Source organism: Paroedura picta, chromosome 6 (assembly GCF_049243985.1).
Source record: "Paroedura picta isolate Pp20150507F chromosome 6, Ppicta_v3.0, whole genome shotgun sequence".
Taxonomy (NCBI): Eukaryota; Metazoa; Chordata; class Lepidosauria; order Squamata; family Gekkonidae; genus Paroedura; species Paroedura picta.
The window spans coordinates 34,270,762-34,298,179 of record NC_135374.1 but is presented as its reverse complement, the minus strand read 5'-3'; the positions used below and the strand labels follow the sequence as shown (position 1 = coordinate 34,298,179).

Below are 27,418 nucleotides of genomic sequence, written 5' to 3'. Positions count from 1 at the left end.
TAATGCAAGATCACAGCACATTCCTGCATTCCAAAATACTATAGCGGTAAATCTGAAAGTTAAAACGTGAAACAGTGAAAATTTTTGACAAAATGTCTCATCAAACACAAGGCAAATTTTCCGATGGACTGGCTACTGCTTTTATGTTGCCCACAACCTTGTCCTTATACCTAACACTGACAAAAATACACTCCCATCAAAGATTACATCTATGTTCCTAAATCTTCATATAAAAATACCCATTTACCACTGTTCATAATAGTAAAAACTTGTTAAATAGTTGACTCCAAAAACCAGTGGGGATTCATGTTGTGAAGATGACAATTACTTACAATTATACTCAGGACGACTTCTATTCTTTCCACCAAGATTGCCAGAAACTCTGAAGTTCACAGCAGGGCAATCATACATAGGCCAATTCCATTTTAGCAGAGAGCTAGTTCAATGATGGAACTTCTCTCATTTTCTGAGCAGACAGTGACACAAACCAAGGCAAGGCTTTGAAACTGTCGAGCCCAAAACTATCTTTTGCTTTAGTTGTTGCAGCATCAGCAGAGATTGTGCCAAAGCAGCTGAAATAGCATCCTATGAAGATGTATAGCCAATACAAGTTTGACCAGTTGCGCCCACCTTTTCTGCAGTAAAACAGAAGGGGACCTTGGAGTGCATAGAGATAAAAGGCTGACAATGCCTTGACTCCCTAGCTTCTAAAAACATCTGCGTGAAATACCTGTATCACATCAAAGTATTCCTCAGGTTCTTAGAGAAATTAAGGATATCACGAGTAAACCCTAGTATGTTCACAATGAACACTGAAGCAGGTTAGTAGATGTGCTTGTGAGCTCTCTCCCTCCTCCTTGAGTAGGTCATAATGTCAGAAGGCAAATAACTCCAAATAGTCCAAGGCAGATGCAGATGTCTCAACCCAAGACTTCTTTCTTCAAATTGTGCACAAAGAAAGGAGTGTGAGATAATAATCAGGTTCATCTCAATCATGAATAAACAGAAGACTGCTTATGTCTGTAAACTTGGGCAATTATATTGTTGTGAGTCCCATCTGACAGAAAACAGAGCTGTATGAAAGTCAGCAACCATAATTGTGAAAATACATATTGCATATGTTCTTTCTTCAAGGAAAATGATATGTGTGTAGCAAGGCAGGGAAATAAAATAATCTATGGCTCAGTACCTGAGGTTTATAAGTATATATTTTAATTGCCTATCAAAGCACTGCTCAGATTTTTATATTAAGAAATGTTTACTATCTTTCCCCCCTTAGATCTCTGAATACTTCTCCATTTTACAAATACTGTAATTTCTTCACATTCTCCACTAAAGCGAGAATATAGTAAGAATGTATGCTTTGTATTTTGGAAAAACTGTTTAGTTCAACAAAGGTAATATGAAAAGTATTTATAGTGTTCAAAATTATATTTCATAGAAACCTTCTTCAATTTCATACAAATTTGAATTAAGTGCATTATTTCCATTATAGTGAACCTTACCTTTTAGAGTTTAGCACAGTGTCAAGGGTTACTAGATCAGCAAAACACTGTTTGTAAGCTAAGCTGTTCTAACAGAAGGGAACTGAAAGTCCAGAACAGTGTAAAAAATCATTTTTTCAATAAATAACAACAACAAAATTTGATTAAAAGTAGCTTTTCTACCATTTCTACCGGTCTATGCCTGCTACACAGTTATGCTAACAGGAAGTGCTTGGAAAGAAGAGTCACAGTCTGTTGGTTTTCCTTCTGCCATTTCTGCATTCAATTCACACCTTTCTGATGCCTGACTAGTTCCATCTTGAGCCAATGCAAATGCATCTTGGGACCCTGAGGCATCTATTTTTTCTAATGAAACAGCTGCTTGGAGACTACTGCTTTCTGCTTCATTGCTGCCGCTTGTTTTTTCATCAGCTTCATCTAGTTGTTCAACGGATTTTAAATACTGCTGGAGTAGGCTACAGTCCTGCTCACTGTTAAATCCCTTGTCTCTACATTCCCCATGATTCAGTCTGTCCTCTTCAGCATCTGAGAGGCAGCCTAAAAGAGAAACTTCAAGCTGTTTGACTGTTTCCAAAGAAGTCCCTAGAGTGCTTTCCTGTGTTTCTGCCAAGCTCTCTTCGGATCCCTGTGATTCGTTAAGGCAATTTTGGTCAATCATGCAGGAATGAAAGCCTGAATCTGGAAATTCTGGCAAGGACTGCTGATGACAAATGTCAGGAGCTGAAACTACCCAAGTAGAACTAGCAACAGGAGACAGTACTTGATGTAGTCCAGCTATCTCTTTGGGTATCTCTGAAGGACATGATGGAGGGGTGCCATGCTGCCCAGCAATACTCAGATGTTCATTCACAGAGAGCTGCCACTCCTGCATAGATCTAACCTGTTAACAACACAAAGAGGACATTTTATAATGCAACACGAGAAATGTAAGCACTTGTATTTGTGAGAGGCAGGTGTAAGTTAAAACTATGATGTGTTGAAGAGAAAAGCTCGTTGTTCCCAGTAAATGAAGTAAAGAAAAGCAAGGCTGGAATATGCACTGATTGTTCACAGTCATTAGATAGCACTAGATGCGGCTTTAGCCACACTAAAATAAAATAAATTTGAACTGAGACATAAAAGATGTAGGTGAGAAAAAGGAAACAGACCAAAGACAATGAAAGTAGCAGCTTCCCTAAACCCGCCCTGGGTCTCTGTATTCATAAATGTATGCATGTAAAAAGTATGTTCCTCTTCACTATGCTGCCATCCCAAGTTCAAATTCAGTCTTCCATGTTATCATTGAGTTTGGTAATCCTGGTAAAGGCTGCCTCTGGGCAAATACAAAGGGTAGAGGTTCCCAATAACTTCAGCCCATCCCATGTGCAAGCATGTAAGCATGAGTGAGTGATTTAAGGTGCACATGAGCTCACAGTATCCTTTGTTAAACAGGTCAAGAATTTATTATCATGGATTAAGCTACAGCACAGAGAAGTGACAGCAAGCTGGGTACTCATTTTACTGACCTCAGAAGGATGGAAGGCTAAGTCAACCTTAAACCGGCTGCTGGGACTGAACTCCCAGCCTCATGGGCAGAGCTTTCAGGCTGCATATCTGCTGCCTTACCACTCTGTGCCACAAAAGGCTCTTGTGACTATCATGCCTAGTGCTTATAGATCTAACAAAAATAACAGAAACATAAATCTAAACTAAACTTAACCATTCAGAAGAGTTAATTCCAACATCGTGCTGGGATGGCTATGGACCAAATGCACATCCTTGACCCCACTTGTTCCTTGCAAACCAACCCAAGTTCCAGCATTTGAACCAACAGATGTTTCAGCCTTTTAATCCTTCCTGCTCTTTGTGGATGGGAAGCCTTTCTCAATTCAGATATAGGACACTTGCCCCATGTGGAAAGGTGCGCCCTAATGTCCCCCAACCATCCTAGAGTGCATGTTCCACATATCTCCATATCCAGATCATGTTTTACAACAGCCTTCTATTTATCTGGCCCTCCCTGGCAGACAGGCAAATGGTTCTCTTTGAAGAAATACTTCTTTTACTCTCTAACCTCTTTGTGCATTTTATGGCTCTACTAGATATTAAGCCCGCTGTGGCCAAAATACAGTGGGCCCTAGCATGGTGGGTGGGTGGAGGGATGGGGTGAAGGAAGGAGGGAAAGGAGAAAGAGAGACAGAGAGAAAGACAGAAAGAAAGGGAGGAAGATAGAGACAGAAGAAGAGGGAGAGAAGCAGGTAGCCAGAAAGAGGCAGATGGGAGAGAGGGAGGAAGGAAGAAAGAAAGGAAAGGACAAAGGGAATGCTGGGAGGAAGGGAAGGAGAAAGGGAATACTGGGAGGAAGGGAGGAACAGAGTAAGGTAGGTGGCCTTAAAGGGGACTCTGCGGCCTTCTGCTGGGCCCAGGGGCAGGCGAGGCTGGCTAAGGGCCCGGCAGAAGGCTCCGGACGGGGGCGGCGGGCTCTGCGGCCTAGTGCCAGGCCCAGGGGCAGGCAAGACTGCCCCAGGGCCCGGCAGAAGGCTCGGGAAGGCGGCAGCATGCTTTGCGGCCTAGTGCCGGGCCCAGGGGCAGGCGAGGCGATTGTGGATCAAGCTTTTTACCTGGTTCCAAAGGAATTTGACAGCTTCCTCTTGCACCATTCTTTGAAGTTTTTCTTCATCCTTTTCTTTTCTTAGTCTAAAAGAGAAATAACCCAGTAGATAAATTATTCACACTAGAGAGAAGCTTACGATACCTTAGCCCTGTTACGTCCATTGGCCATATTTACTGCAGTATTTACATTACAGAGTTACCATTAAAACTTCACCACTCTTCTCTTGTACCAATTCTTGTTCTTAGAATGATAAATGATAATCCTTTATTATAGACTTTGAAGACTAGGACTTTCTTGTCCATTAAATGTTATGTGTAATAATACTGATAAAATCACATCTCCTGTTATGTATAACAAGCTAATCTATAAAATCTTTTGTAGATTGTAGGGGGTTTTTTTTGGGGGGGGGTTAGTTTCCTTCCACCTTCCCCATAAACATAACTAGAGACAACATCAGAAGAAATACAATTGAGAGTGCAAGAGCTGCATCCTGCTATCCTCTTACAGAGCTAGAGGTGTTAAAGGTTACATTGAGCCTCAACCTGTAATAGTATAATTTCTAAGGTTCGCTGTGAGAAAATGCAGACAGGACTGTTGACTTACTTTTCTACTTCTTCAGTTAAATGCATAATATGTTCCTGCATTCTGCTGAGTCGGATTTCATAGCGCACCTCTTTGGCTCTGAGATGGTGGTTCCTAGCGTAGTATCCCCTCCAAGAGGCTTGAAGCTTTGTGGCTGCTCTATTCATTTCTTCTAGTGCCTCATCCTTTTGAAATAAAAGAGCAGAAGCATCTGCAGATCTTTCTTCTAGATATGTAGCTGGGCAAGCAGCTTTGATTATGTCTTTTTCAGGAGCACACAACTGCCTCGCAGGACTGCACTCAACACAGCCTTTGGACGATGCCTGACAGCTTCCAGTGTCAGTGGGTAGAGTAACAGTGGCCACTGATACACTGGAAGTGGACAATATGCCTTCTTCTTTTTGCCCTTTCATCTGAGCTTCCATAGTGTCTGCTAATTTACTGGGATGCTCTTCCAGAACCAAAAAAGTATCTTCCTGCTTTTCTTCATCTTGCTTATTAACCTCTTTTACAAACCCAGTGTTAGCATCTTCCCTATATTCTGTATCAACACAGATTCCATGAAGTCTCAGTTCTGCAGTAGTAGGAGACATCGGTGAGAGCCCTGAAGCAACAGGCATAAAAGTCGACTCTGAGGACAGAAGACTACTGTTTAGCTTGTCCTCATCAGTTTGTACGTCTTCCAGATAAAGTTCCTCACCAGCATTTCTTTCACCTTGTGAAGAAGCTGGAAAAACATTCGTCCTTGCATAAGAATGGTCATTATTAGATCTTGGCCCAACCCAGGAATTCTTTTGGATAACAGATTCTGTAAAAAATAGAACAAGACAGGATTACAGTGCTTTTGATATTTTGTCATGTTCTTAATGAATAATAGCAATCAACTTCTCCCTCTCAGACCTACACAGAGCACATAATATTTCTCGGCTGGTTCTCAGCCAGGTATATGTCTTCATTGGAAAGCCAATCCATGTTTCCTTTAGAGAACTCCACCAGTCCTGGTGTTTTCTATGTCTCCATGTGAAAGCCAGATGTGCCTCAAGCATGAGTAGTACTCACAAATATGTAGAAGATGAAGGTTGGTTTTTATATGCTGCTTTTCACTACCAGGTGTCTCAAAGTGGCTTACAATCATTTTCCCTTTCCTCACCTCACAACAGACACCCTGTGAGGTAGGTATTACCTGATATTACTGCTTGGTCAGAACAGCTTTATCAGTGCTGTGAAGAGCCTAAGGTCACCTAGCTGGCTGCATGTGGAGAAATGGGGAATCAAAACAGACTCACCAGATTAGAAGCCGCCACTCTTAACCACTACACCAAGTTTGTTCTCTTGCAGTATGCATAGTCTCAAGGGGGGAGGGGGAGAGAAAGTGCTGTTTTTCCCATTCATAGGGTAATCCAGAATCTAACCACTAGGAGACACCAGAACTTTCAAGTGGCAATTTGAGCACAGAGGGCACATTTTGCAGACCTGCACTGGTTGGATAAACATAACAAAAGTGCCTCTGGAAATGTTCTCCCCTCCCCTGAAAAAGAAGAGGAATATTCTCCTCTACTTTTCCAAATGAAGCAGTATCAGTTTACATTGACCTTAAGATACTGCCACTCATCTCTCAATTCAACCAGTACATTCTCTGAACTCTTACAGATTCTACCCTTTTGCAATTTTCCCCAAACCCCCTTCCTAGCCCCACCATACTACCACATTCTCTCTCTCTCTCCTCAAGCTTGCATAATATGCTGTTTAGGCCCTAGTCAAAAGCTACCAGGGCTATAAGTAAAGTGGATGAGGATATTAAGCTACAATAGTGACTATGACTTACCTTGTTCAGTTTTTATTTGTGGCGCATGGACAGGGCTGTTTGGCTCACTAGTAACAGACACCCTTTTATTCCGAGACAAGGAAACAGGGATTTCATCAGCTTGGCTTTGGTACATCAATTGCTTCTGATGCAACCTAAAGACAACAATTAGTAACTGTCTGGGTATAACTATGGAGCATATTAGTACTAAGTATTGCCTGTTTTTCTAAAAGAGCTAAATGAGCAAATATAAGTAACCCTGGTCTTTCTTTTGAGAGACACAGTGTCAATGTTTTGGACTAGGGGAGGACTACCCTCTGTAAAACTCGCAGGGTGACACTAGGACAGTCAATCTCTCTCTCTCTTAACCTGTTACTGTGTGGCTAAAATGGAGGTAGAGAGAGTCTTATAGGCAGCTCTGGGTTTCTTAGTGGAAAGGCAGGATAAAAAAATTAACTAAAATAAATTCTGCAATCTGTTGAACACAAGAAGACACTTCACAGTATTTCTAGCTAGTGGTACATAGGCTGAAGTTGCCACATTAATAGGTTAATAGGTATTTCTAGCTAGTGGTACATAGGCTGAAGTTGCCACATTAATAGGTTAGCCTTTCAGTTCTTCTGCTGCAGAAAACGCCACTATTTCATTGTTGCTTACTGATGACAACACATAACTCTTGTTACCTTTGCTTGTGTAGTATTTTTTCCAGTTTGGCATCCTCTGCCGTTTGGAGGCCAAACATAGTGGTAAGAGGGCAAACACTGGCAAGGTATTGAACTAATGAGACATGCTGGCCTGGACGAAAAGATCTTCCCTTTCCTTGACTGTAAAGCCACTCTGCCTTCAAACTAAAGGGAAGGAAAAAAACAGCAACTATAGCAGTCAAAGTATTTACAAGCACAATAAAATTAATACAACAAATAAATCATCAATACAAACAAGCTATTTAACAACACAACAGCAATAATGATAGGAAAACAAAGCCTGATATGTAATTCATGGTTTCAATTAAATGCTAGAAAGAATATAAATTTGCTATAAGGCAGTTTTCAGGAAACTTGAAACTGTCAACTATCAAGGAAGCCCTGTTCCAGTTTCCCACCAATCTCAGCTCTTAAAAGGAAGAGGCCTAAATTAGGGACTCTCCAGGCAAACACAGCCAGAAGATAAGGCATGGACCTAGCCACAAATGCAGTGTAGGGATCACACAGTTTCATTCAATTTCTGTACTAGCCAAAGCTAATGAAAACATTCCTATATTAGACTTTATAGCTGACAGACAGTAGGCAATATAAAATTAGTTAACATCTGAATAATTCTGATGACAGAAACATATTATTCTCTCCTCTCTGCCAGACAGCAGAGGAAGCAAAGAATAAAGCTCCTAACTCTGTCGCTTGGCCAAAGATTACTCAGGAGTGACTGTGTTAATGGGCAGGCAGATATTTATTTCAGTTCAAATATGGCCAAATACTTGTAAGGCTAGGCAGCAAATCCCACAGAGGTTCTTGGAATGCCACAGAAACCAAGAGTTTTCCAAGTCCTCTATTATGAAATTTTGTGCTCTGTCCTGTGATTGACACTTGACTAGGTAAGAGACCCACCCTGGCAATACAATACTGAAACTGCTTCAAAGAAGTCACCAACTTCAGGGCCACTAAGGAACATCATGCCTCAAGTAATGTCTGAAGAGCCTTCAACAACTCCGCACTTGTGTGTCATGCCTCTGCTGGAGCATCAGCCTACATACTGAAGACCCTGCAGAACTGAGAGCCTGTGAAACCAGTGAAGGAGTCCTCCCGGTAGCATGGTGAATGGGACACGATGAGAAGACATTTTACTCTGCTCTCTGCAAAGATCACAGCATCATAATTCCTCAATCTCACTTTCAGATATCTGGAACAGAGGCTGGTATATCTATGACAGTGGCATACACCATCCAATTCTCATCCCCCAGGCTTGTGCAAAGCTGAATACCTGATTGGAGCTAACTAGGCCAAATCCCCAGCAACATTCTGCCAGGTCTCAGTAAATATACAAAGACAGCATATTCTCCTAGAATTAAAGAAGAAACTAATGTGTTCAGTGACCAGACACCCAAAAGCACCAGCTGAATAGAGTAGGAAAAGTTGCCCAAACATTCTGTGTTCAGAATGACTTCATGGGTTGCCTGTTTTTTTCAAGGCCTAATTCTGGATGCTACTGGGCTCAGGGCATTTTTGACCTTTATTTGACTTTAGACTGCCTAGGACCAAAGTACCTTAAGGACTGTATTCTCACATGAACCTGTCTAAGCACTGAGATCCTAGACCCTGGTTGATATGCTGCCACCTTTGGAGAGGAGGCCAGTCACCACTTCAGTCCTCCTTTAGGATACCTTTTCAGTTGAGTAACCTTATCAATGAAACACCATTCCTTTATTTGACTGCTTTCCAGTTTGCTGGAGCTTTGATGTTATAGAAAGACTTTTAAAAGAATCAACAGATTGTTAACCTGGCAGTATTATATTCTTATAAGTTTTAGATTTAGTAATGACAATTTTAAAAAATAGGCTATTTCATTTTTTTTTTAATTGGCTGAATATTTATTGCTTCAATTTTAACCACTATATGTTTAATGTTGTTTGGTGTTGCCAACTAGTTTTTAACTATGGAACTGTGGGTTTTATCGGATAATACTGCATTTTAATTGATACTGGAAATCACCTAAAGTGATTGTAATCAGAAAGAACAGTACAAGCCTCTATCTTGACTCAGCTTTCTCTGACCACATCTCCCATGGATGTCACCAAAAGGAATTACTAAACTGCAATCTATTTCAGTCCTTTCTATTATAATATTTGATTGTATTTCACAAGTACTTCAAAAGTGAAGATTCTAGTTACCAAACTAATTTGTGTAAATTAAGAAGTACAAGATGCTTAATTCTGATTACAAAACTGAAAATTCAGGGAGAGAACAGATGAGTATGGAATTGGAAAGATCAATATGTTTTGTCATATTCATTACCCACTGCTTACCTTTCTTTCTGAGAAATCACATAGCCATCAAGGACTTTAAGACCGAGACACCAACTAACAATATATGGCCGATAATCAAACCCTGGGATGGAAGGAGTGGCCATCACACAAGGATTGTTCATAATTGACAACTGCTCCAGCTCAGGGAAAGAAGCCAGGAAGGAAATCTAAAACAAATAATAGCTTTATTGATTAAGAAGAAGAGTTGGTTCTTATATGCCACTTTTCCCTACCCGAAGGAGGCTCAAAGCGGCTTACAGTCGCCTTCCCATTCCTCTCCCCACAACAGACACCCTGTGGGGTAGGTGAGGCTGAGAGAGCCCTGATATCACTGCCCGGTCAGAACAGTTTTATCAATGCCGTGGCGAGCCCAAGGTCACCCAGCTGGTTGCATGTGGGGGAGCGCAGAATCAAACCTGGCATGCCAGATTAGAAGTCCGCATTCCTAACCACTACACCAAACTGGCTCTGTAAAACTCACTTAATTTCCTGGGCTGTCACTTCCAAGCCAGTTTTTTATTTTCTGTGGCTTGGGTCACATATTGTGCTAAATATCATGGGTAAGCCTTAGCACCAATGCCTCTGCTCAATTTTATTTATATATTTATTTTGGGATTTATATACTGCCCCTCTCGGTTGCCTATTACGGGGTAGCTTACATAGTCTAAAAACTTGATAAAACAAGTTGATAAATCACACAGATAAAACCAAACAACAACAAAACCAAATTAAGAACTATATAAAAACCACAATTTATCACTATTGCATCAGTCCTAATTACTGAGATCCAGATTGCTGTTGTTGTTAGGTGCAAAGTCATGTCCGACCCATCGCGACCCCATGGACAATGATCCTCCAGGCCTTCCTGCCTTCTACCATTCCCCGGAATCCATTTAAGTTTGCACCGACTGCTTCAGTGACTCCATCCAGCCACCTCATTCTCTGTTGTCCCCTTCTTCTTTTGCCCTCGATTGCTCCCAGCATTAGACTCTTCTCCAGGGAGTCCTTCCTTCTCATGAAGTGGCCAAAGTATTTGAGTTTCATCTTCAAGATCTGGCCTTCTAAGGAGCAGTAAGGGCTGATCTCCTCTAGGACTGAGATCCAGATTATAGCCAGTAAAATGTTAGTTATCAAATGGGGGGCAGAGAGGAAGGAAGGGAGAAGGAGGCAGGAGGACGGACTGGAATTTGCTATTGGTGTTCTAGCTAATTATCAAGTTGGCCTCAACCACAGGCCTGGCACAAAAGCTCCATCTTTCAGGTCCTGCGGAACTCAAAGATTACAGGCTGATATAATAAAAATATCCTGGATAGATATTTATCAAGAATGTAAATTCAGGTGGGTAGCCATGTTGGTCAGAAGCAGAAGAACAAAGTTTGAGTCCAGTGGAACCTTTAAAACCAACGATTTTTTATTTAAGGTATATAGTTTTGTGTGTGAGCATACTACTTCAGATACAGACCTGAAGTCTGCTTGCACACAGAAGCTTAGACTTTGAATAAAAATCTGTTGTTTTTAAGAGTGACACTGGACTCAAACTTTATCAAAATGTATAATTTCTAAACTGGAAATATGATCACCATAATCTCATTATCATAAAACAAACTATTTGAAAAATTCTTAGGTATTAATTTTTCATATTAATCTTATAAATCATCTTTGATCCATAAGATTATAATCAAAGATGCATTCAAACTCTGACCTGAAATATGAAAAATCGTAAGCCACAGCTCAAATAGACAAGCTGACATCATAGCTTAGCCTGGAAGGGGGGGGGGAGTTATTAAAATATATGGATATCTGTAGGATTAATTTAAGCATGGTTTTCATAAGGACACTATGAATCTGGATAATTATGAGACTCATAAAAGAGTCTCAGAATATGCACCTATTTTGAAATGAGCTTTATATCTTAATTACAAAAATAGCATCCCTCCAACCAAATGGCCTTCATTCTTCTGGAAAAATAGCTTTTAATCATTCTGCTCTAATTATATCTTATTTTTGAAAATGCACAGCTGACATCTGTTCTGTGCCAGTGAGTTTGTGTAGCTCCCCCTCCTGTTTATGGACATAAGCAGGAAACTATTTTTTTTTTCAAAAGAGTTACCTGAAGAATGAGTAATTGAGTTTGTTGAGAAACACTGTTCTTACCTCATTTAAGTCTCTAACTTCATTTTCTGCCAAAGAAACAATAGCAAGACTTTGAGGCAAACAAGTAGGAGCTGTACGCAGTGATGTTATGATATTTCCATGCAACAAAAGAGTCTTGAGGAATGACAAGAGGAGAGGGAAGTACAATGAGTAGAAATTTAACAGTGTTATTTTAAGTCTGAGAACTGTAAAAAAGTTGCCTAAATGACCCATTATGCACGGGGGTTTTAGCGCACATCCGGGGTGGAATGGCAGCGACTAAAATCATCGATAACGCACGGTGCCGGCTGCAACCGGCTGCATCTTCAGTGCATGCTGCCGAAAAAGCCGCGTCAGCGAAATGCGGAAGAAAGCGCAGCTTCCGGGTGACCGGGGCGCAACCAGAAGTGGTGCCCGGATCGCCGCGTGCATAATCGGATACTCTGGGTTTTGCCGCCGTCGTGCCCCGCCCCGTGCATAACCGGTGTGCGTCGCGTCTTCCCCCTCCGCATTTTCCATGTGTCTCGAAATCGCCGTTTCGGCGGCCGTGCATAATGGGCCAATGCCAGGCAAAAAACACCTCTGGCAAATAACTGTAGAACATACAGAATCACAGCATTGGAAGAGGCCATACAGGCCATCTAGGTTCAACTCCCTGTTCATCACAGATCAGCCTAAAGCATCCAGGATAAGTATCTGTCCAGCCCCTGACTGAAGACTGCCAAATAAGGGGGAGCTCACCACCTCCTCAGGCAGCCAATTTCACTGCTAAGCTACTCTCACTGTGAATCCCCCCCCCCCCGATATCTAGCTGGTACTGTTCTACACATAGTTTAAAGCCATTACTGTAGGTTCTACCCTCTCTTCTCTGACAACCTTTCAAGTACTTAAAGACAGCAATAACACCTCCTCTCAACCTCTTCTTCTCCAGGGTGAACATTCCCAAGTCCCTTAGCCTTTTCTCATATGGCTTGGTCTCCAGGCCCTGGATTATCCTTGTTACTCTCCCCTCTCAATTTTGTCCATGTCCTTTTTGAAGTGAACGCGCTAGAACTGCACACAAACATTTTATAACAATACTATTTATTGATAACAAAAGAAATCTTTTAAACTTCATGTCTATCCATTGTTAGAACTGCAAAGCATTTGTAGCTAGGAAGTAGAGTAATATGTTCACCATGTTTAACTGTCATAAACTTCTCTTCACTGCAACACAGCTAGAAAGTCTTTGGTTTCCAACGCTTCCTCCCTACTTCTTCCCTTACAGACCTAGGAAACTGAAAACCAGTGTGGAACTGTAGAATGTTCTTACAATTGAATCAGACAAAACAATCAGCTGTGATTGCTCCCTAGCCTAAAAACCAGGATTAAGAGAACAAAGGTTTGCTTGTGATACCTAAATGCATCCATAAACCTTAATGAACAGCACTCAGACAAGAAAAATACCACACACAACCAAGCAATATTTACCTTCAGAGAGGAAAGCTTCGAGATATCACCTAGTTGGGATATATTGTTGTCTGATAAATCAAGATGTTGAAGTGATGTGCAGCTGTTGAATTGGTCCATCAACTACAGAAACATAAAATGTTTTTCAGCAATCATATCAGATCCATTTATAAAACTATTATACATGAATTTCTCAGTGAATTAACTACAGAACAACACTGTAGCATGTTTTGCTCTTTAAATTCAAAACTATGTCAGAAAGACTGTCAGCCATATAACCATAGGTGTTCTGAAATTCCATGCTTAAAAAAACACCCCAAAATCCTACACTCACCAAAATAGGAATTTGGTCATTAGAATAAACAATGAGACTGATTACATACTTAATTCTGGTTGCAATATCACAAAGGATTTAAATAATTTCCAAATTTTAAGACCAGGAGTAGGGCAATAGGCTAAGAAGAAAAAATGGGTGGAAGTGGGGGGGAATGCAGATGTACAAGGATGGAAAAATTTGACACATGAGTAAGATTAGGGATTTAGGGAAGTGGCTCTGGAAATACTGCTTCTGCAACCTCTTGTTTCTAAAGTTTACAAATTTCGGTCTGAAGAAATAAATGCTAAAAATCTTTAAAAAACATGAAGATGAATATTCTCTAGGACTAATTCACTTGGAATCATAATATGGAATAATTCCAACAACAATAATTTTTGTTGAATTTGTGTGAAAAACTATTCACAAGGATTAAAGCTCGGTTTCTAACTATACCATGTCCACAGAAATAGTTCATAGGATCAGCTACAAAAAATTTGCATAGGCAACCCTTTTTGATATGCTTTCATGTATGTGCAGCTGAGTAACACTTCCAAAAATTACTGTGAACATGTAAGGTACTACAACAGAATAGGCCCCCAAGATATGAAGAGCCATCACATAGCGCTAAAAAAATGGACTCTTAAGAACGATGATTGAGTTGTGGCTAAACATATTTCCCTGATTTTAAGCACTGCTTGAGAAGAGTAATTTTATACAGTCCTCTTTCAAGCAATGCATTCTGAATGCATGCGTTTACTAGGCATTTATTTTCTTGTGTGAATTTCTATGCCATGCTTTTAAAAAAGCACTCTAGCAGCTTGAACATAATAAAGCAAGCTACAGTAGATAGTAAAATTTAAACTAGATTAAAATTGTATAAGTTTAAGTGAGATCAATTAAACTACATTTTTGTTACAATTATTTAGTTGCATTTATATTTTGACAGCAAATGTAAGAAAATTCACCTTTAAATGATTTCCTGCCAAATTCAACCACTCCAAGTACACTAGATCCTTCAGCCCTTCTACATAACCAATACTGTTGTGAGGCAAGTTTAATACCCGAAGTTGAGTGAGTTTTGCTACACCCATCATCCGTACCAGACGATTATTTGCGACAGACAACTGCAAGGTAAAAAAAAAGTAATTGTAGTTAACAGAGCACAAACCAATCATGATAGCATGAAAGTATCAAAGTCATATGTAACTAACCTGCATCAAGTTCTTGCATTTCTCCAGATGTTCCAATTTAATTAACTGGTTTTTATCCAGAATCAAAGTATGTGTATCTGCATCACAGGACAAATTTGGTCCCAATTTTTGTAATCCTTGACCTGACCAATTAACTACTAAACCTGCAATAATGTAGCAAAAGTATGATAAATAAAATAAATGATAAAATGATAAAAAAATAAAATAAAATGATAAAAAGTATGATAAATAAAATAAAAAAAAATAAAAAAGTATAAAAGTTAGAATTATACATACATTAGGGGAGGAACTTTATTCACAGTCAACATATTTAATCATAATTTATTTACAAAATTTATATCCCCCTTTTCTGCCCTCACAAGGGCCACCAAGGCAATGAACGATTTAAAATATACAGTATTTGCTGGCATATAAGTCTACTTTCCCCCCCTGAAAAACATGCCTCCAAGTGGAGGGGTTGTCTTATACGCTGGGTGCACTTCAGTTGGGATAGACATAGCTGCCCATAGTGGCCCATAGTACTGTATTTTGAGTGGAAATGTTGGGGGGTCGTCTTATACGCCAGCAAATACGGTACATGAAAAAATTACGCTTTAAAACCATTAGTATCAAAGCCCAATAGATGTCATTAAAACAGTTTAAAACAGAGTTAAACTATATACAAAACATAAAAACTACAATTAAAACACTGGTTACAAAGAAAGGATCACTGAGACCCATTATGCACGGGGGGGAATAACGCACATTCGGGGTGGAATGGTAGCGACTAAAATCACCGATAACACACGGTGCCGGTTGCAACCGGCTGCAGCTTCAGTGCATGCTGCCGAAAAAGCCGCGTTAGCGAAATGCGGAAGAAAGTGCAGCTTTCGGGTGACCGGGGCGCAACCAGAAGTGGCGCCGGGATCTCCGCGTGCATAATCGGTTACTCTGGGTTTTGCCGCCGTCGCGCCCCACCCCGTGCATAACCGGTGTGCATCGCGTCTTCCCCCTCCGCGTTTTCCATGTGACCCGAAATCGCCATTTCGGCGGCCGTGCATAATAGGCCTAAGTGAATGCCTTTACCCGCCAGCAGAAGACGACAGATAAATCTCCCTGGGAAGAAAGTTTCAGAGCTCTGGTGCCATGACCATGAAGGCCCTCCCTCTCCCGGGTTGCCACCTATCTAATAACAGAAGGCGGGGACAACCAAAACAAGACCTCAGAAGAAAACCATAGGGATCATGTCATGTCATAATATTTTAATCTTGAAAAATTACTGTGAATTCCCAAGCAATTCATTGTTTTGGGTGCTTATGTATTTAAAATCCACATTAACAATACAAAATGTAATGCTATTATGTATCCAAAGAATCCACCCATTTTAATAATGGAAGCAAAGCTTTATTCATCAAACAATAAAATACCATCCACACCACACTTTTCTCACACCACTTGCTACTGCTTTCTCCCCCACCTTTCCATTCATTTATTTATTTATAGCTTTTAGGCTACCCTTCTCCAAAAGGGCTTGGGGCGACTTGCAACAAATTATAAAAACAGTCCTGTTATAAACACACCTAAAACCTAAACATTCTTATTAAAATCAATTTACAGTTTAATTGATAGTTGCTCCATCCAAGGATCATTAATCTGATGAGCCAAGGCCTACTGTGGGTGGTGTTCTCCTGTATGACCTAGCTCACATTTGGGGCACACGGCCTGGGTGAGATCTTCAGATGTGGGACTGGGTGGGGCTGATACAGATGGCAGAGGTGCTAACCTTGGCCTCAACCAAATGCCTGATGGAAGATCACCATTTTGCAGGCCCTTCAGAACTCTGGAAGCTCCAGAAAAGCCTGGGTCTCCACCCATCAGAGCCAGGGCTGACAAAGTCTCTTTAGGGTCAGGGATTGCCATCAGGTTGAAGTTCGCTGAGCGGTGAACTCTTCAGGGGACTCATACAGAGGCAGTCCCTCAGGTACGTAGGTCCCAGACCATGTAAGGCCTTAAAGGTTAAAACCAACACCTTAAACCTTATCTGGAACTTAATCTGCAGCCAGTGAAGCTGCTGGAGGACAAGTCGAATGTGAGTTCTCCATGATAAGTACCCATGCAGCTGTGTTCTACACCAGTGGTAATTTCTGGATCAGGGAAGACCCACATAGAGTGAGCTATAGTAATCTAGGATGAATGTGACTGTTGTTTGAATCACTGACACTAAGTGCTCTGGGGCCAGAAAAGGTGCTAATGGCTTTGCCTTGTATAGATGGAAAAATGCCTGGTGAGCTACCTCCATATTCAAGAATGTGCCCAGGATCACTCCCACATTCCTGATGGTGTATGTGGCCTGGAGTTCTATCCTAGCAAGACATGGAAGGTACACTTCCTTATCTGGTCCTTTCCTACCCAGCCAAGGACCTCTTGTCTTCTGGGGGTTTAACTTCAGATGGCTTTGCTGGAGCCACTCTGACACTGCTCCCAGAGATCTGGCCATATATTTGAGGAAGTATTCAGCTGGCTGCTCATTAATAGTTAGAGTTGGGTGTCACCCACATATTGGTGAAAACCTAGTCCATACCCCCCAACAAGCTGGCCTAGAGGATGCATAAAGATGTTGAAGAAGAGCTGGTTTTTATATGCTGTTTTCTCTATCAGGAGGAGTCTCAAAGCAGCTTATAGTTGTCTTCCCTTTCCCTACAACAGACACCCTGTGAGGTAGGTGATGCTGAGAGAGTCCTAATATTACTGTTTGGTCAGAACAGCTCTATCAGCACTGTGACAAGCCCAAGGTCACCCAGCTGGCTACATGCAGAGGAGCAGGGAATCAAACCTAGCTCGCCAGATTAGAAACCACTGCTCTTAACAAGTACACCATGTTGGCTCCAGTACTGAAAAGTATTAGGAAGAGGATCACGCCCTGAGAGACCCCGTATGGAGTTCACATCAGCACAACTGTTCCTCCCCAACAGTGAACCTCGGTACCCAACCTTAGAAGATCAGCCATTGCAGAGCTGACCCCAATATCCCCGTGTTGGCAAGGTGGTGAGCTAGCAGTTCATAGCTGACAACATTGAACACTGCAGTCAGATCTAATAATGCCAACAGCGCCAATCTGCCTCAATTCAGCTGCCTATGGAGGTTGTCTGTCAGAGCAACCAGTGCCATCTCTATCTTGTGACCAGGCCTGAAGCCAGATTGAACCGAAGTTTCATCTAATATCCCAGAGAGGCCTCCTAATCCACTCATTGCACTTTTTAAGAAGCCTCTGTGAATTTTCCCTGAAGCCTGTAAAGCAGTGGTTCCCAACCTTTTTATCACCGGGGATCAGTCAATGCTTGACAATTTTACTGAGGCCTGGGGGGGGTAATCTTTTGCCGAGGGCTGTTGCCACCTGAGCCCCTGCTCCACTTGCTTTCCCACCGGTGCCTCTGTCTTCCCGCCACCCCCTGGGGGACGTTGCCAGCAGCAGCTTCACAGTGCCACGCCGAGGGGGAGCCTCAGCCATGGCGGCTGCTGGAGAATACCAAAGGTGAGCCAGCGGCAGAGCAGCCCCCGAGGCAGTAGCTGGGGAGGAGGACGAGGAGAAGCCGCAGCCCGGTACTGACTGATCCACGGACCGGTCCCTGGACCAGGGGATGGGGACCACTGCTGTAAAGAACTCATCTGAAGATGGCAGGATTTTTCCATGAAAAAACTCACAAAAGCCTCACAGCTTAAAGTGAATTGACTATTATTTTGGGATCCTTCTGTGACGGCAGTAAGAGACTAGATGACACCGGAGATCCCTCCCAACTCAACGATTCTATGTATTTTACATAGTCTGTGCTTTTGTTCCCTCCTTTGGTTCTGTGTGCAACAATGAAGACTTTCTCAGATTCATGCCTGCCTGGAAGTTATGTTCATAAGAATGAGCCCTTTTGCTTTTCCTAGCCACTTGGCGATGGGTCTGATGGCTCAGTCGTGGCAACAAGGCACCCCATGCGCGTTCAGAGGCCCTCACTGTGTTTCCTCATTACAATGTCATGCAGTTCAGCTGTGGCACTCAAACAAGCAATATGCTAGCTACAAGTTAATTCAAAAGCTTTAGCCGGTCTTCCACCATTATCAAGATCAGAGCAGCTTTTGGAATACTAGTCAAACTCTAGCAAGAAAAGACTGCGACACTCCTCTTTCAAACTATTGTCTCGTGTGCTTGTGTAGCTGATCCCGCCTACCATTAGACACCGATTGTACCGTAAAGCATAAAGGCTGCCGAGGGAAAACCGCTTGAAGACAACTAGCGCTGATTTGTATTTGCCATGGTAAATATCCGTGCTGGCTAAAAGGCAACACAGCCCTCACCTCGGTTTTCAATAACCCCGTTGTTTTAAAAGCACAACGTCCGCTTCCCAAAATAAAGAAAACGGCCTTCCCGCAAGGCCCTCTGGGATTTATAGTCCAATTCTAAAGCAACTAAAGACATTAAATGGGATACGTTAGAGGGAAGAAACTACAACCCCCATGAGCCACCACACGACACTGCCATCCCTTTCTCTCGATCCCCGTGAGAGATAACTACTTGACTAGCCCTCACCCAACCCTGCAATTAATACTTCTCCCTGCACCTCTCTCCAGGTTCCCTCAGTGCTTTCCCTACCGCCCATGGGTGCCTTAGTCGCCTCCGTCCTTGAAGATAAACCCGCCGCTGCTGTTGCCGCCGACGCCGCCATACTTCCCGCTTGTTAACAACACTAGGCAACCGGGCGGGTGCTGAATGCTGATTGGCTGGTTAAAATGCCCTCAGAAAAAAAATATTTTCTGAAGGTTTTATACAAGACCAGGAGATTTTCGAAACCCCACAGCATAATGAATTGTGATTTTTCTTAAAACTTTCCACACGACCTAACTGCCTGAAGAAGCTTCCCATGATGCCCTGACAACAGGGGCACTCTCCCCACAATGCCCCGCGCGAGTACTAGAATCCGGTTTCCCATGAGCCTCTCTTCCTTTCAGCTGCTGGAGTGGCCTCCATTATGAAGTAAGAACCGGGTCCTGTCTCGGGGGGGCTAATCCGGTGCCATCCTCCGGTTTCGACGGCGGTGGGTAGCCGTGGTGGGGGTTTCCCGGCTCGCTAACCTTTTGTTCTTTCTTTCTCGCCGGCCCTTTCCCGCGATGCAGGGTGGAATTGTGCAGCTTCAGCGGGTACAAGATCTACCCGGGCCATGGCCGCCGCTACGCGCGCACGGATGGCAAGGTAAGGAAAGGGAAAAGGGTGGCAGCAGTTGCGGCTTCTGCTCAGCCTTCTCGGCGGCCGTGCATAATGGGCCCTTCGGAAGCGTCTCTGCCCGCGCTTTTTCTCGTGGTCTGTGACAGCAGGAGCTCCGTGATGGGTTGAAGGACTACCATGTTTCGTATTCTCAGCCTTGCTACTGAGGCGCTCAGAGTGGGCTACTTCCCCGTTTCCTCATAATAACCGTGATGTAGGAGAGGCTGAAGAGCAGGATACTGAAAAGTCATTCATTAGTGTTTAAGCGGAGTGAATAGTTGAACCGTGATATTTCCTAGAATGATTGTACCCACTAGTCTTGTTTAAACGTGATTTAAAAATACTACATCAAAAGTTGTCTGTGTACTTGAAAATTTGATGGAGCAGTGGTCAGTAGTTTCAGTAGTCAGTAGTTTCAATTTTTTTTAAAAGTAGATGGTACTAGTTACAGTCCTATTAGAGCTGTTCTCATAGACCAGTTCTGTTAGAGCTCTCTGCTTCACCTACCTCACAGGGTGTTTGTTGTGGAGAGAGGAAGGGAAGGTTATTGAAGGCCACTTTGAGACAATTTCAGGTAGTGAAAAGCAGGGTATATTAACCAACTATTCTATTTATTTATATTTCAATTTAGATACAATGCTTATTGTTTTTAACATACATATATTCTTTTAGCAATAATTGCTCTCATTATAGTGGGGTACATTCACAGCTCACAATTTTATATACTCTGCTGTCCTAGGTTGTGGTTTTGAACCATGCCTGTTTCCTTATCTGTGGCGTTTGACATCACCAGCATTATTTCACATTGAAAATATTAAGAAATTGATTTACTATTGTATGTTTGGGCTGATCTGAAAAGGTTCAAGCTTGCTATTTTAGAGGGGCTTAATTTTATATCTGCACTGGCTTGTAAACAGAATCCTAATTCAACAATGATTATGTTACAGGTTTTTCAGTTTCTTAATGCAAAATGCGAGTCAGCATTCCTCTCCAAGAGAAACCCCCGTCAGATCAATTGGACTGTTCTGTACCGGCGCAAGCACAAGAAAGGGCAGTCCGTAAGTATATTGCAACTTGTATAATTATTTCCTGAGATCGAAAAATGGCATGCAGGAAGTTCTTGCCACTTTGTGCTTAGTTTACTTTCTATGATTTATTGCATGGTGGGACATACTTCATTGCTGAATTTGGAGACTTGATGTAACAACATGATGCTTGAGTTGGGCATGACAATGTTTCAGTGTGTGTAGTCCTTTCATAATCCCCTTTGTATGTAGATTTATTTATTTATTTTTATATTTATGCCCCGCCTCTCTCTGCAACTGTCAGACCAAGGTGGCTCATAATAAAACAATAAAAACAAGAATTAGTACAACAATAAAACATCCCCAGCCCCAGTTAAACAACCTACTATTAAAACATGCATCTTCTACAATCACTGGATGGTGTTCTAAGCCATATACATGTTCGTAATGGCTTTCATGAAAATAAAAAAGCATCAAAACCTGTAACAGGAAACTATAGGAGAACGTTTTTTAGTGTAGAACTAAAAGGAGAGGACCACCTGGGATTGGAAACTCATTAAGTACTGTGTTAAAGACCAATGTAGCTAATTATCTACCAGTTGTAACTAGTTCAAGGAAAAGTTGGAAAGAAAACAACAGCTAACAACTGGATTCAGCATTATGATTTTGGAGAGTATGTGGGCTCCTGTTTATGCACATCCAAGATTTAGATTGGGTTCAGTCCACATATAGCCATTTTCAGTCCTCTAGTATACCTTTAAACTTGGACCCACTGGGAGATTTGTGGCCAATGAGATGGCTTTTTTGATTTGTTAGGTCCAAAGCTATATTTTGATTCTATTTGTACTTTTTTGTATGTTGTGGGCTGTCCTCAGCTGCAGAGTGCATTCCTCTGGTACTAAGCACTTGATTCATTAAAAAATAGCATATGCAAATGTGCCTGGCAGCAGAGGAACAATCCACTGTAACAAAGAGAAGGGCAATTAAAAACAAGATAGGATTCTTTGGAATGTATGGTTGGTTGTCATTTATAGAAAGCTTTTTTTAAATTAAACAGTATTTGAAGACGTGGGTAAGGTTGGTGTTTGATAAACTTAACACCACAATGTTAGCTGGTTGGATCCTCAGTTACTTTTGTATGAGTAGTTGATATCAGCTTTTAAAAAACTGTAAAGCAGCAAGGATATGGCTCTGGATACAATTTATGCTACTGGGGGGATGTGGGGAGGTGGGACAGGGCACAGATAGCTGTTCCACACTATGGATATCTTATCTAACCTCAGGCTAAAGAGACACTACCAAAAGTGATATCTTTTTAAAATAACAAAACCTGGTATGTAGCGCTCCATAAGCACTTTTCAGTATTTCAAATCAAAGACTGTCAGAAGTTATATACTAAGTAAGGTGTTCTGCCCTTATAGTGTGGATAAATGTGTAGCAATTTTCCTTTTTAATGGTTTAGGAAGAAGTGCAAAAGAAACGTACACGACGTGCTGTCAAGGGCCATAGAGCAATCACAGGTGCCTCTTTGGCTGAAATAATGGCTAAGAGAAATCAGAAACCTGAAGTACGAAAGGCCCAAAGGGAGCAAGCCATTAGGTGAGTAATTCTGAGTCTGAAAATATGGGCATCTGAAAATTTTAGGATGCCATAGTGAAGCAAAACTTGCGATCGCCAGCATTTTGTGTCTGCTCCATTGTGGCTCCTATCTTGTGGAATGGCCTATCTGAGAAAGTCAGGAAAGCTCCCACTCTCCTTTTTGTAAAATTAACTATTTAAGTGGGGGGGGGGGTTCTGTGCAGATAATAGGGTTGCACTATACAAAATGGTTCACAAACTTTCTTGGATAAATGATTGGAATTGTAGTCTATACTGATATGTATAGCTTATAGCAGTGGTCCCCAACCTTTTTATCACCAGGGACCGGTCAATGCTTGACAATTTTGCTGAGGCCCCGGGGGGGGGGGCAGTCTTTTACCGAGGAATCGTCACCGCCGCCTAAGCCCCTGCTCTACTTGCTTTTTCGCTGGTGCCCCTGCCCGGAGAAAAGGAGGTTGAGAGGGGACATGATAGCCCTCTTTAAGTATTTGAAAGGTTGTCACTTGGAGGAGGGCAGGATGCTGTTTCTGTTGGCTGCAGAGGAGAGGACACGCAGTAATGGGTTTAAACTTCAAGGCTAGATATCAGGAAAAAAATTTTCAGTAGAGTAGTTCATCCAACCTTTGCTTGAAGACTGCCAGTGAGGCGGAGCTCACCACCTCCTTAGGCAGCCTATTCCACTGCTGAACTACTCTGTGAAAAAAATTTTTCCTGATATCTAGCCTATATCGTTGTACTTGTAGTTTAAACCCATTACTGCGTGTCCTTTCCTCTGCAGCCAAAGGGAACAGCATCCTGCCCTCCTCCAAATGACAACCTTTCAAATACTTAAAGAGGGCCATCATGTCCCCTCTCAACCTCCTTTTCTCCAGGCTGAACATTCCCAAGTCCCTCAACCTATCTTCATGATCATTTGGCCGCAGATCATACTCGTCGCTCTCCTCTGTACTCTTTCAATTTTATCTATGTCTTTCTTGAAGTGAGGCCTCCCGAACTGCCTCCAGAACTTTCAAAATGTTCAGAGAAGCATCAGCCTCTAGCCAGCCCAAATTGGGACTTTGAGAAAGAGCTGAGAGTTTATTCCTCATAGTCACACTGAGCACTTTAGGAAATTGCCATTTATGTCTACCAGTGAGGAGATAAATGCTTGTCACAGTAAGATCATGGCTTGGATTCATACAAACTAATGGCTTGGATTCATCAATAATGTCCATGGAGCATGACTTCCTCAACTCCCCCTCCCACTGCAAGCCAAAATGCTCCTAGGGGGTAGGAGCTACTCAGGAACAGTATGGGGGGAGGTGCTGGAAATTGGCTGTAGGAGAAATCAGCAGAATTTGTTCCCTTTTTCCATCCATGAAAAACTTCTTTGGCATCCAACTGCATTGTTCTTGATATGTTTATAAATTGCTGCCATATTCAAATATGGATGGATTAGTGCTACATTATAATAAAGCTTTGTTTTAATTTTGGATATCATACACGTAGAACATGCGTAGAAATGCCAGTTTCTGTTGCTTATTCCTTTGTCCATTCTGGAATGTTGGCAGTCTCATTAACTGTCACCTTGTAAATAATTTGCAGAGCTGCCAAGGAAGCAAAAAAGGCTAAACAGGCAACCAAGAAGACAGTACCTTCCACAACAAAGGTGAGGTCCAGTGACATATGGCTAAGAAAGATGAACTGCATGCCTATGTTCTATTTTCTTCAGTAACATTTTCAAGATGCTGGGTGAGGGTTAGGATATAGTAGTAGTAGTAGTAGTAGTAGTAGTAGTAGTAGTAGTAGTAGTAGTAGTAGTAGTAGTAGTAGTAGTAGTAGTAGTAGTAGTAGTAGTAGTAGTAATAAACAAAAATTGTGGTTGTGGCCTTTCAATTTAACATTTTTGTCAACTTGAGTAATTAGTAATAGTTTAAATTGTAAGAATTCAGTTGTAAATGTCATTGGTCAAAGCTCAACTTATAATAATTGTATCGTGCTGGTTCTTGCTGTACTTCATAGGTTTGTTTTGAAAAGGCACTTATAGGATTTACCAATCTCCATTCTGGATATTCAAAATGTTTTTGGTGTACTTTCAAATTAAGTGTTTTAGACTGTTCCTTTCTCCCCAGTCAGTAGCTGAGGACGGCCATATAGCAGCACAGTTCCCTTCTTTTTTTTCCTGGCTTTCTAATCAGTTCCATGGATACAGTTCAGCATTCTGTGTTTCTCCAGTTAGGAGGGAGGTTACATTATAGGATAGCCTTCTCTAATTGAACACCATGATAGGAGAATGTGGGTGAGAACTGGCCCATTCAACTTAGTAGTTCCCTTGAGAAGTCTATACCATGCTGCCATATGCTAATTGGTAACTTATTTTCTATTGACAGGCACCTTCAAAGGCTGCACCAAAGCAGAAGATTGTGAAGCCAGTGAAAGTTTCTGCTCCTCGTGTTGGTGGAAAACGCTAACTTGTCATGGTGTTTTGGTTATGTCAAATAAATATTTGACTTGTGACTGGTGTTTGTAATGATTTTGTGTAACTTTTTAACTTGGAATTATTTAAAGTGTTTTAGACTTGTATATGGGTAAATTATAGGCAGAATGTGTAGTAACAAAGTCTTCTGCAAACATGAAGTCAACAAAATATGACTGATGAAAGATGTGCAATTCCAGAACTGTTCAGCAATACAAAAATGCCCAGTGATATGACAACTCCAATTTTGAATCAAATATAAAACAATATGAAGCTGCAAAAAGATTCCAAGGAAAATCTGTATTTATTTAGATTTTTTATACTGCCTTTCCATATGGCTCTGGGCAATTTACATAAAACGTCATAGGGTAGTTACATAGAACATCATAACAAATATAACAACCATAACATAACAACCAGAACAATATTTCAACAAGAATGGCAGTTTTGACAGCACCCTTAGGTAGGTCGGATTATTCAGTCATGGAAGGGGGGGTATCTGAGGAGGGATGGGGGGGGACCAGCAGATGTCATCCAGCAAGGCACTTTTGTTCTCACATTATTTTTGGCACCAACCTGTAAACCAGTAGTTAATACTGATATGCTTCAGATGAAATGCTTTGGCATGGTTCAGGCAGCAGAGTGGATCCAAAAAGCTTTTCTGCTGATGAAAATGGGAGTGTCCTCCTTGGCCAACCAAAACATTAGGTTGGGGATCATGTGACCTGCATGGACATACTCCTGATAAACAGGTAGTTGGGTGAGACTTGGTAGAAAAGCTGGTTGTATCCACTCCTGTATCTCCTGCTGTTAATAGCCTTTGGATTGTGAACACACTTTTTCCTAGATGAAAAAAAAATTGCCTAATACAATGCAGTATTACTGTTTCAAGGCAAACATGGCTTCAGTTCAGTTTGGTATTGTACCAGATTATGTACTATTTTCCATAGGAGTGAGTGCTCATGCAAGCCTGCACTCAATATCTAATCAAAACTGCAGTTTAAAATTAGCCTTTAATTTGGGAGGAAGTATATTTAGAATTAATTTTAATCATAGATAAAAGTGGTGTATTAAAACAAGCCATTTGAAATGCTTGATTTTAGGCCTAAAGCAAATCTTGGCAGTAACCATTCATGTTAAGTACACATTTTGAGTGGTATTGTGACCACTAATCAACACAGCAGAGTACTGTGTAAAGTTTATTTTTTCTATTAAAAATTGGACATTTAATAGCCAATAAATTAACTATGCATCTTTTTATTACCTGTATCTTGTGTAAGATCCCATCATTCTGAGGAAGTGTGCATGCACACAAAAGTTTATACCCCCAGTTAAACTTTATTGATTTTAAAGGTGCCATTGAACTCAAACTTTGTCATTCTACTGTTTTATAAAAGTTGTTACTTTCCTCAACCTTTCTAATGCCACAACCCTTCCTAATGCCACAACAGTTCCTCATCTGGTGACCCCCAAGCATAAAATTATGCAAGTGTTCTTTCACAGAAATGAAACCTTACCTGACCAAGTGCTTGAAGATCCATTGTTTATGATTGTATATAAATTGGTTTTCTTCCGGGGTTTCTCAGTTCAGTTCTGCCTCTTCTCCCGGCCAAGCTGCTTGCCTTGCCGCAACCCCTGTGAAAGGGTCATTCGACCCCCCAGGTTGAGAACCACAGCCTTAGAGCAGGGGTATTCAACCTGGGGTCCTCCAAACGCTGGCAGGGGCTCATGGGAATTGTAGTCCATGGACATCTGGAGGACCCCAGGTTGAATACCCCTGAGAGTAACTACAGAATTGTGGTATTAAGTAAGGGGGTTCTCACTCTTTGGTCAGTGGATAAATGCACAACCTAACGACGGGAGTTGGAGGACTTGTGCAGTATGAAAACCAATAATGACTAAAACGAGACCCAAGGGTGGCTACCGCGGAGCGATTATAGGGATTGGGGAGGGTGGAAACACCCGACGTAAACGTTTTATGCAAACCGCTTTGAAGATTGTCCAGGACAGAAAGATAGCCCTCGACATGGATTGTCTCCGGGGCTATATATGCTGTAACGAATGACTAAAAGCGCGGCGTTTCGGTTATTACCTTGCTAGTGGAGGTCTTGCGAGACTCCACTTGAAGCAAAACCACCGGTCGTTCGCAAACTAGGCACATTTTAACTTGGTATTCCAATTCCTTTGAATTTGAGCCCGGTGACACCTTTAAGCCCAACCCAATTTTATTTCGCGCGCAGGCACTTCTGGCAGCTACTTTCACCCAATAGTAGCGGCCGCTTTGGCCAATGCAAAGACGGCGGCGATTGCTGAAGCCGAGTCTACAGCGCTATTGGCGGAAACGGCCTCCACCTCGGCGACGCCTGCCCGGCTCCAACATGGCGCTCACTCCCTTAAACCACTTCCCCTCTGATCTCGGCGAAGAGCGGGTCCACATTTTCCCGGACCTCACTTCCGCTTGTGCAGCAGCCATTTTGTCTTTCCGTTGAGCCCGCTGCCC

General features: G+C 41.9%; 2 protein-coding genes and 1 long non-coding RNA gene across 6 annotated transcripts in view; 1 reads left to right on the top strand and 2 right to left on the bottom strand.

The window, feature by feature from the left end:
* Window positions 1-24,959, top strand: part of RPL24 (ribosomal protein L24) — a 354,788-nt gene extending 329,829 nt beyond the window's left edge. The window contains exons 1-6 of one of the 2 annotated variants that reach the window (XM_077342128.1): window positions 19,451-19,611; window positions 19,752-19,827; window positions 20,787-20,897; window positions 22,327-22,463; window positions 24,048-24,111; window positions 24,833-24,959. In XM_077342128.1, coding sequence (XP_077198243.1) covers window positions 19,607-19,611; window positions 19,752-19,827; window positions 20,787-20,897; window positions 22,327-22,463; window positions 24,048-24,111; window positions 24,833-24,913 — 474 coding nt within the window. In that variant the 5' untranslated portion in view covers window positions 19,451-19,606 and the 3' untranslated portion in view covers window positions 24,914-24,959. Of the gene's footprint in view, window positions 1-19,450; window positions 19,612-19,751; window positions 19,828-20,786; window positions 20,898-22,326; window positions 22,464-24,047; window positions 24,112-24,832 lie in introns of those variants that run through there. The other variant, XM_077342129.1, reaches the window with a different exon arrangement.
* Window positions 1,411-19,831, bottom strand: CEP97 (centrosomal protein 97). 3 transcript variants are annotated; one of them, XM_077342122.1, is made up of 11 exons: window positions 19,710-19,831; window positions 14,613-14,755; window positions 14,367-14,525; window positions 13,107-13,208; window positions 11,658-11,771; window positions 9,504-9,670; window positions 7,168-7,332; window positions 6,506-6,639; window positions 4,702-5,488; window positions 4,106-4,181; window positions 1,411-2,385 (listed from the first exon to the last, which is right to left on the bottom strand). In XM_077342122.1, the coding sequence occupies exons 1-11, from the start codon at window positions 19,795-19,797 to the stop codon at window positions 1,690-1,692; spliced, it is 2,631 nt and encodes an 876-aa protein (XP_077198237.1). In that variant the 5' UTR covers window positions 19,798-19,831; the 3' UTR covers window positions 1,411-1,689. The 3 variants fall into 3 exon arrangements, with proteins under 3 accessions (XP_077198237.1, XP_077198238.1, XP_077198240.1); XM_077342123.1 differs by lacking the exon at window positions 19,710-19,831 and adding an exon at window positions 19,231-19,362; XM_077342125.1 differs by lacking the exon at window positions 19,710-19,831 and adding an exon at window positions 19,199-19,271.
* Window positions 24,960-25,203: 244 nt separating the features above from the next.
* Window positions 25,204-27,350, bottom strand: LOC143839721 (uncharacterized). The gene is made up of 2 exons (XR_013231829.1): window positions 26,710-27,350; window positions 25,204-26,616 (listed from the first exon to the last, which is right to left on the bottom strand). It is a non-coding gene; the product is annotated as an uncharacterized LOC143839721 (long non-coding RNA).
* Window positions 27,351-27,418: the final 68 nt, after the last annotated feature.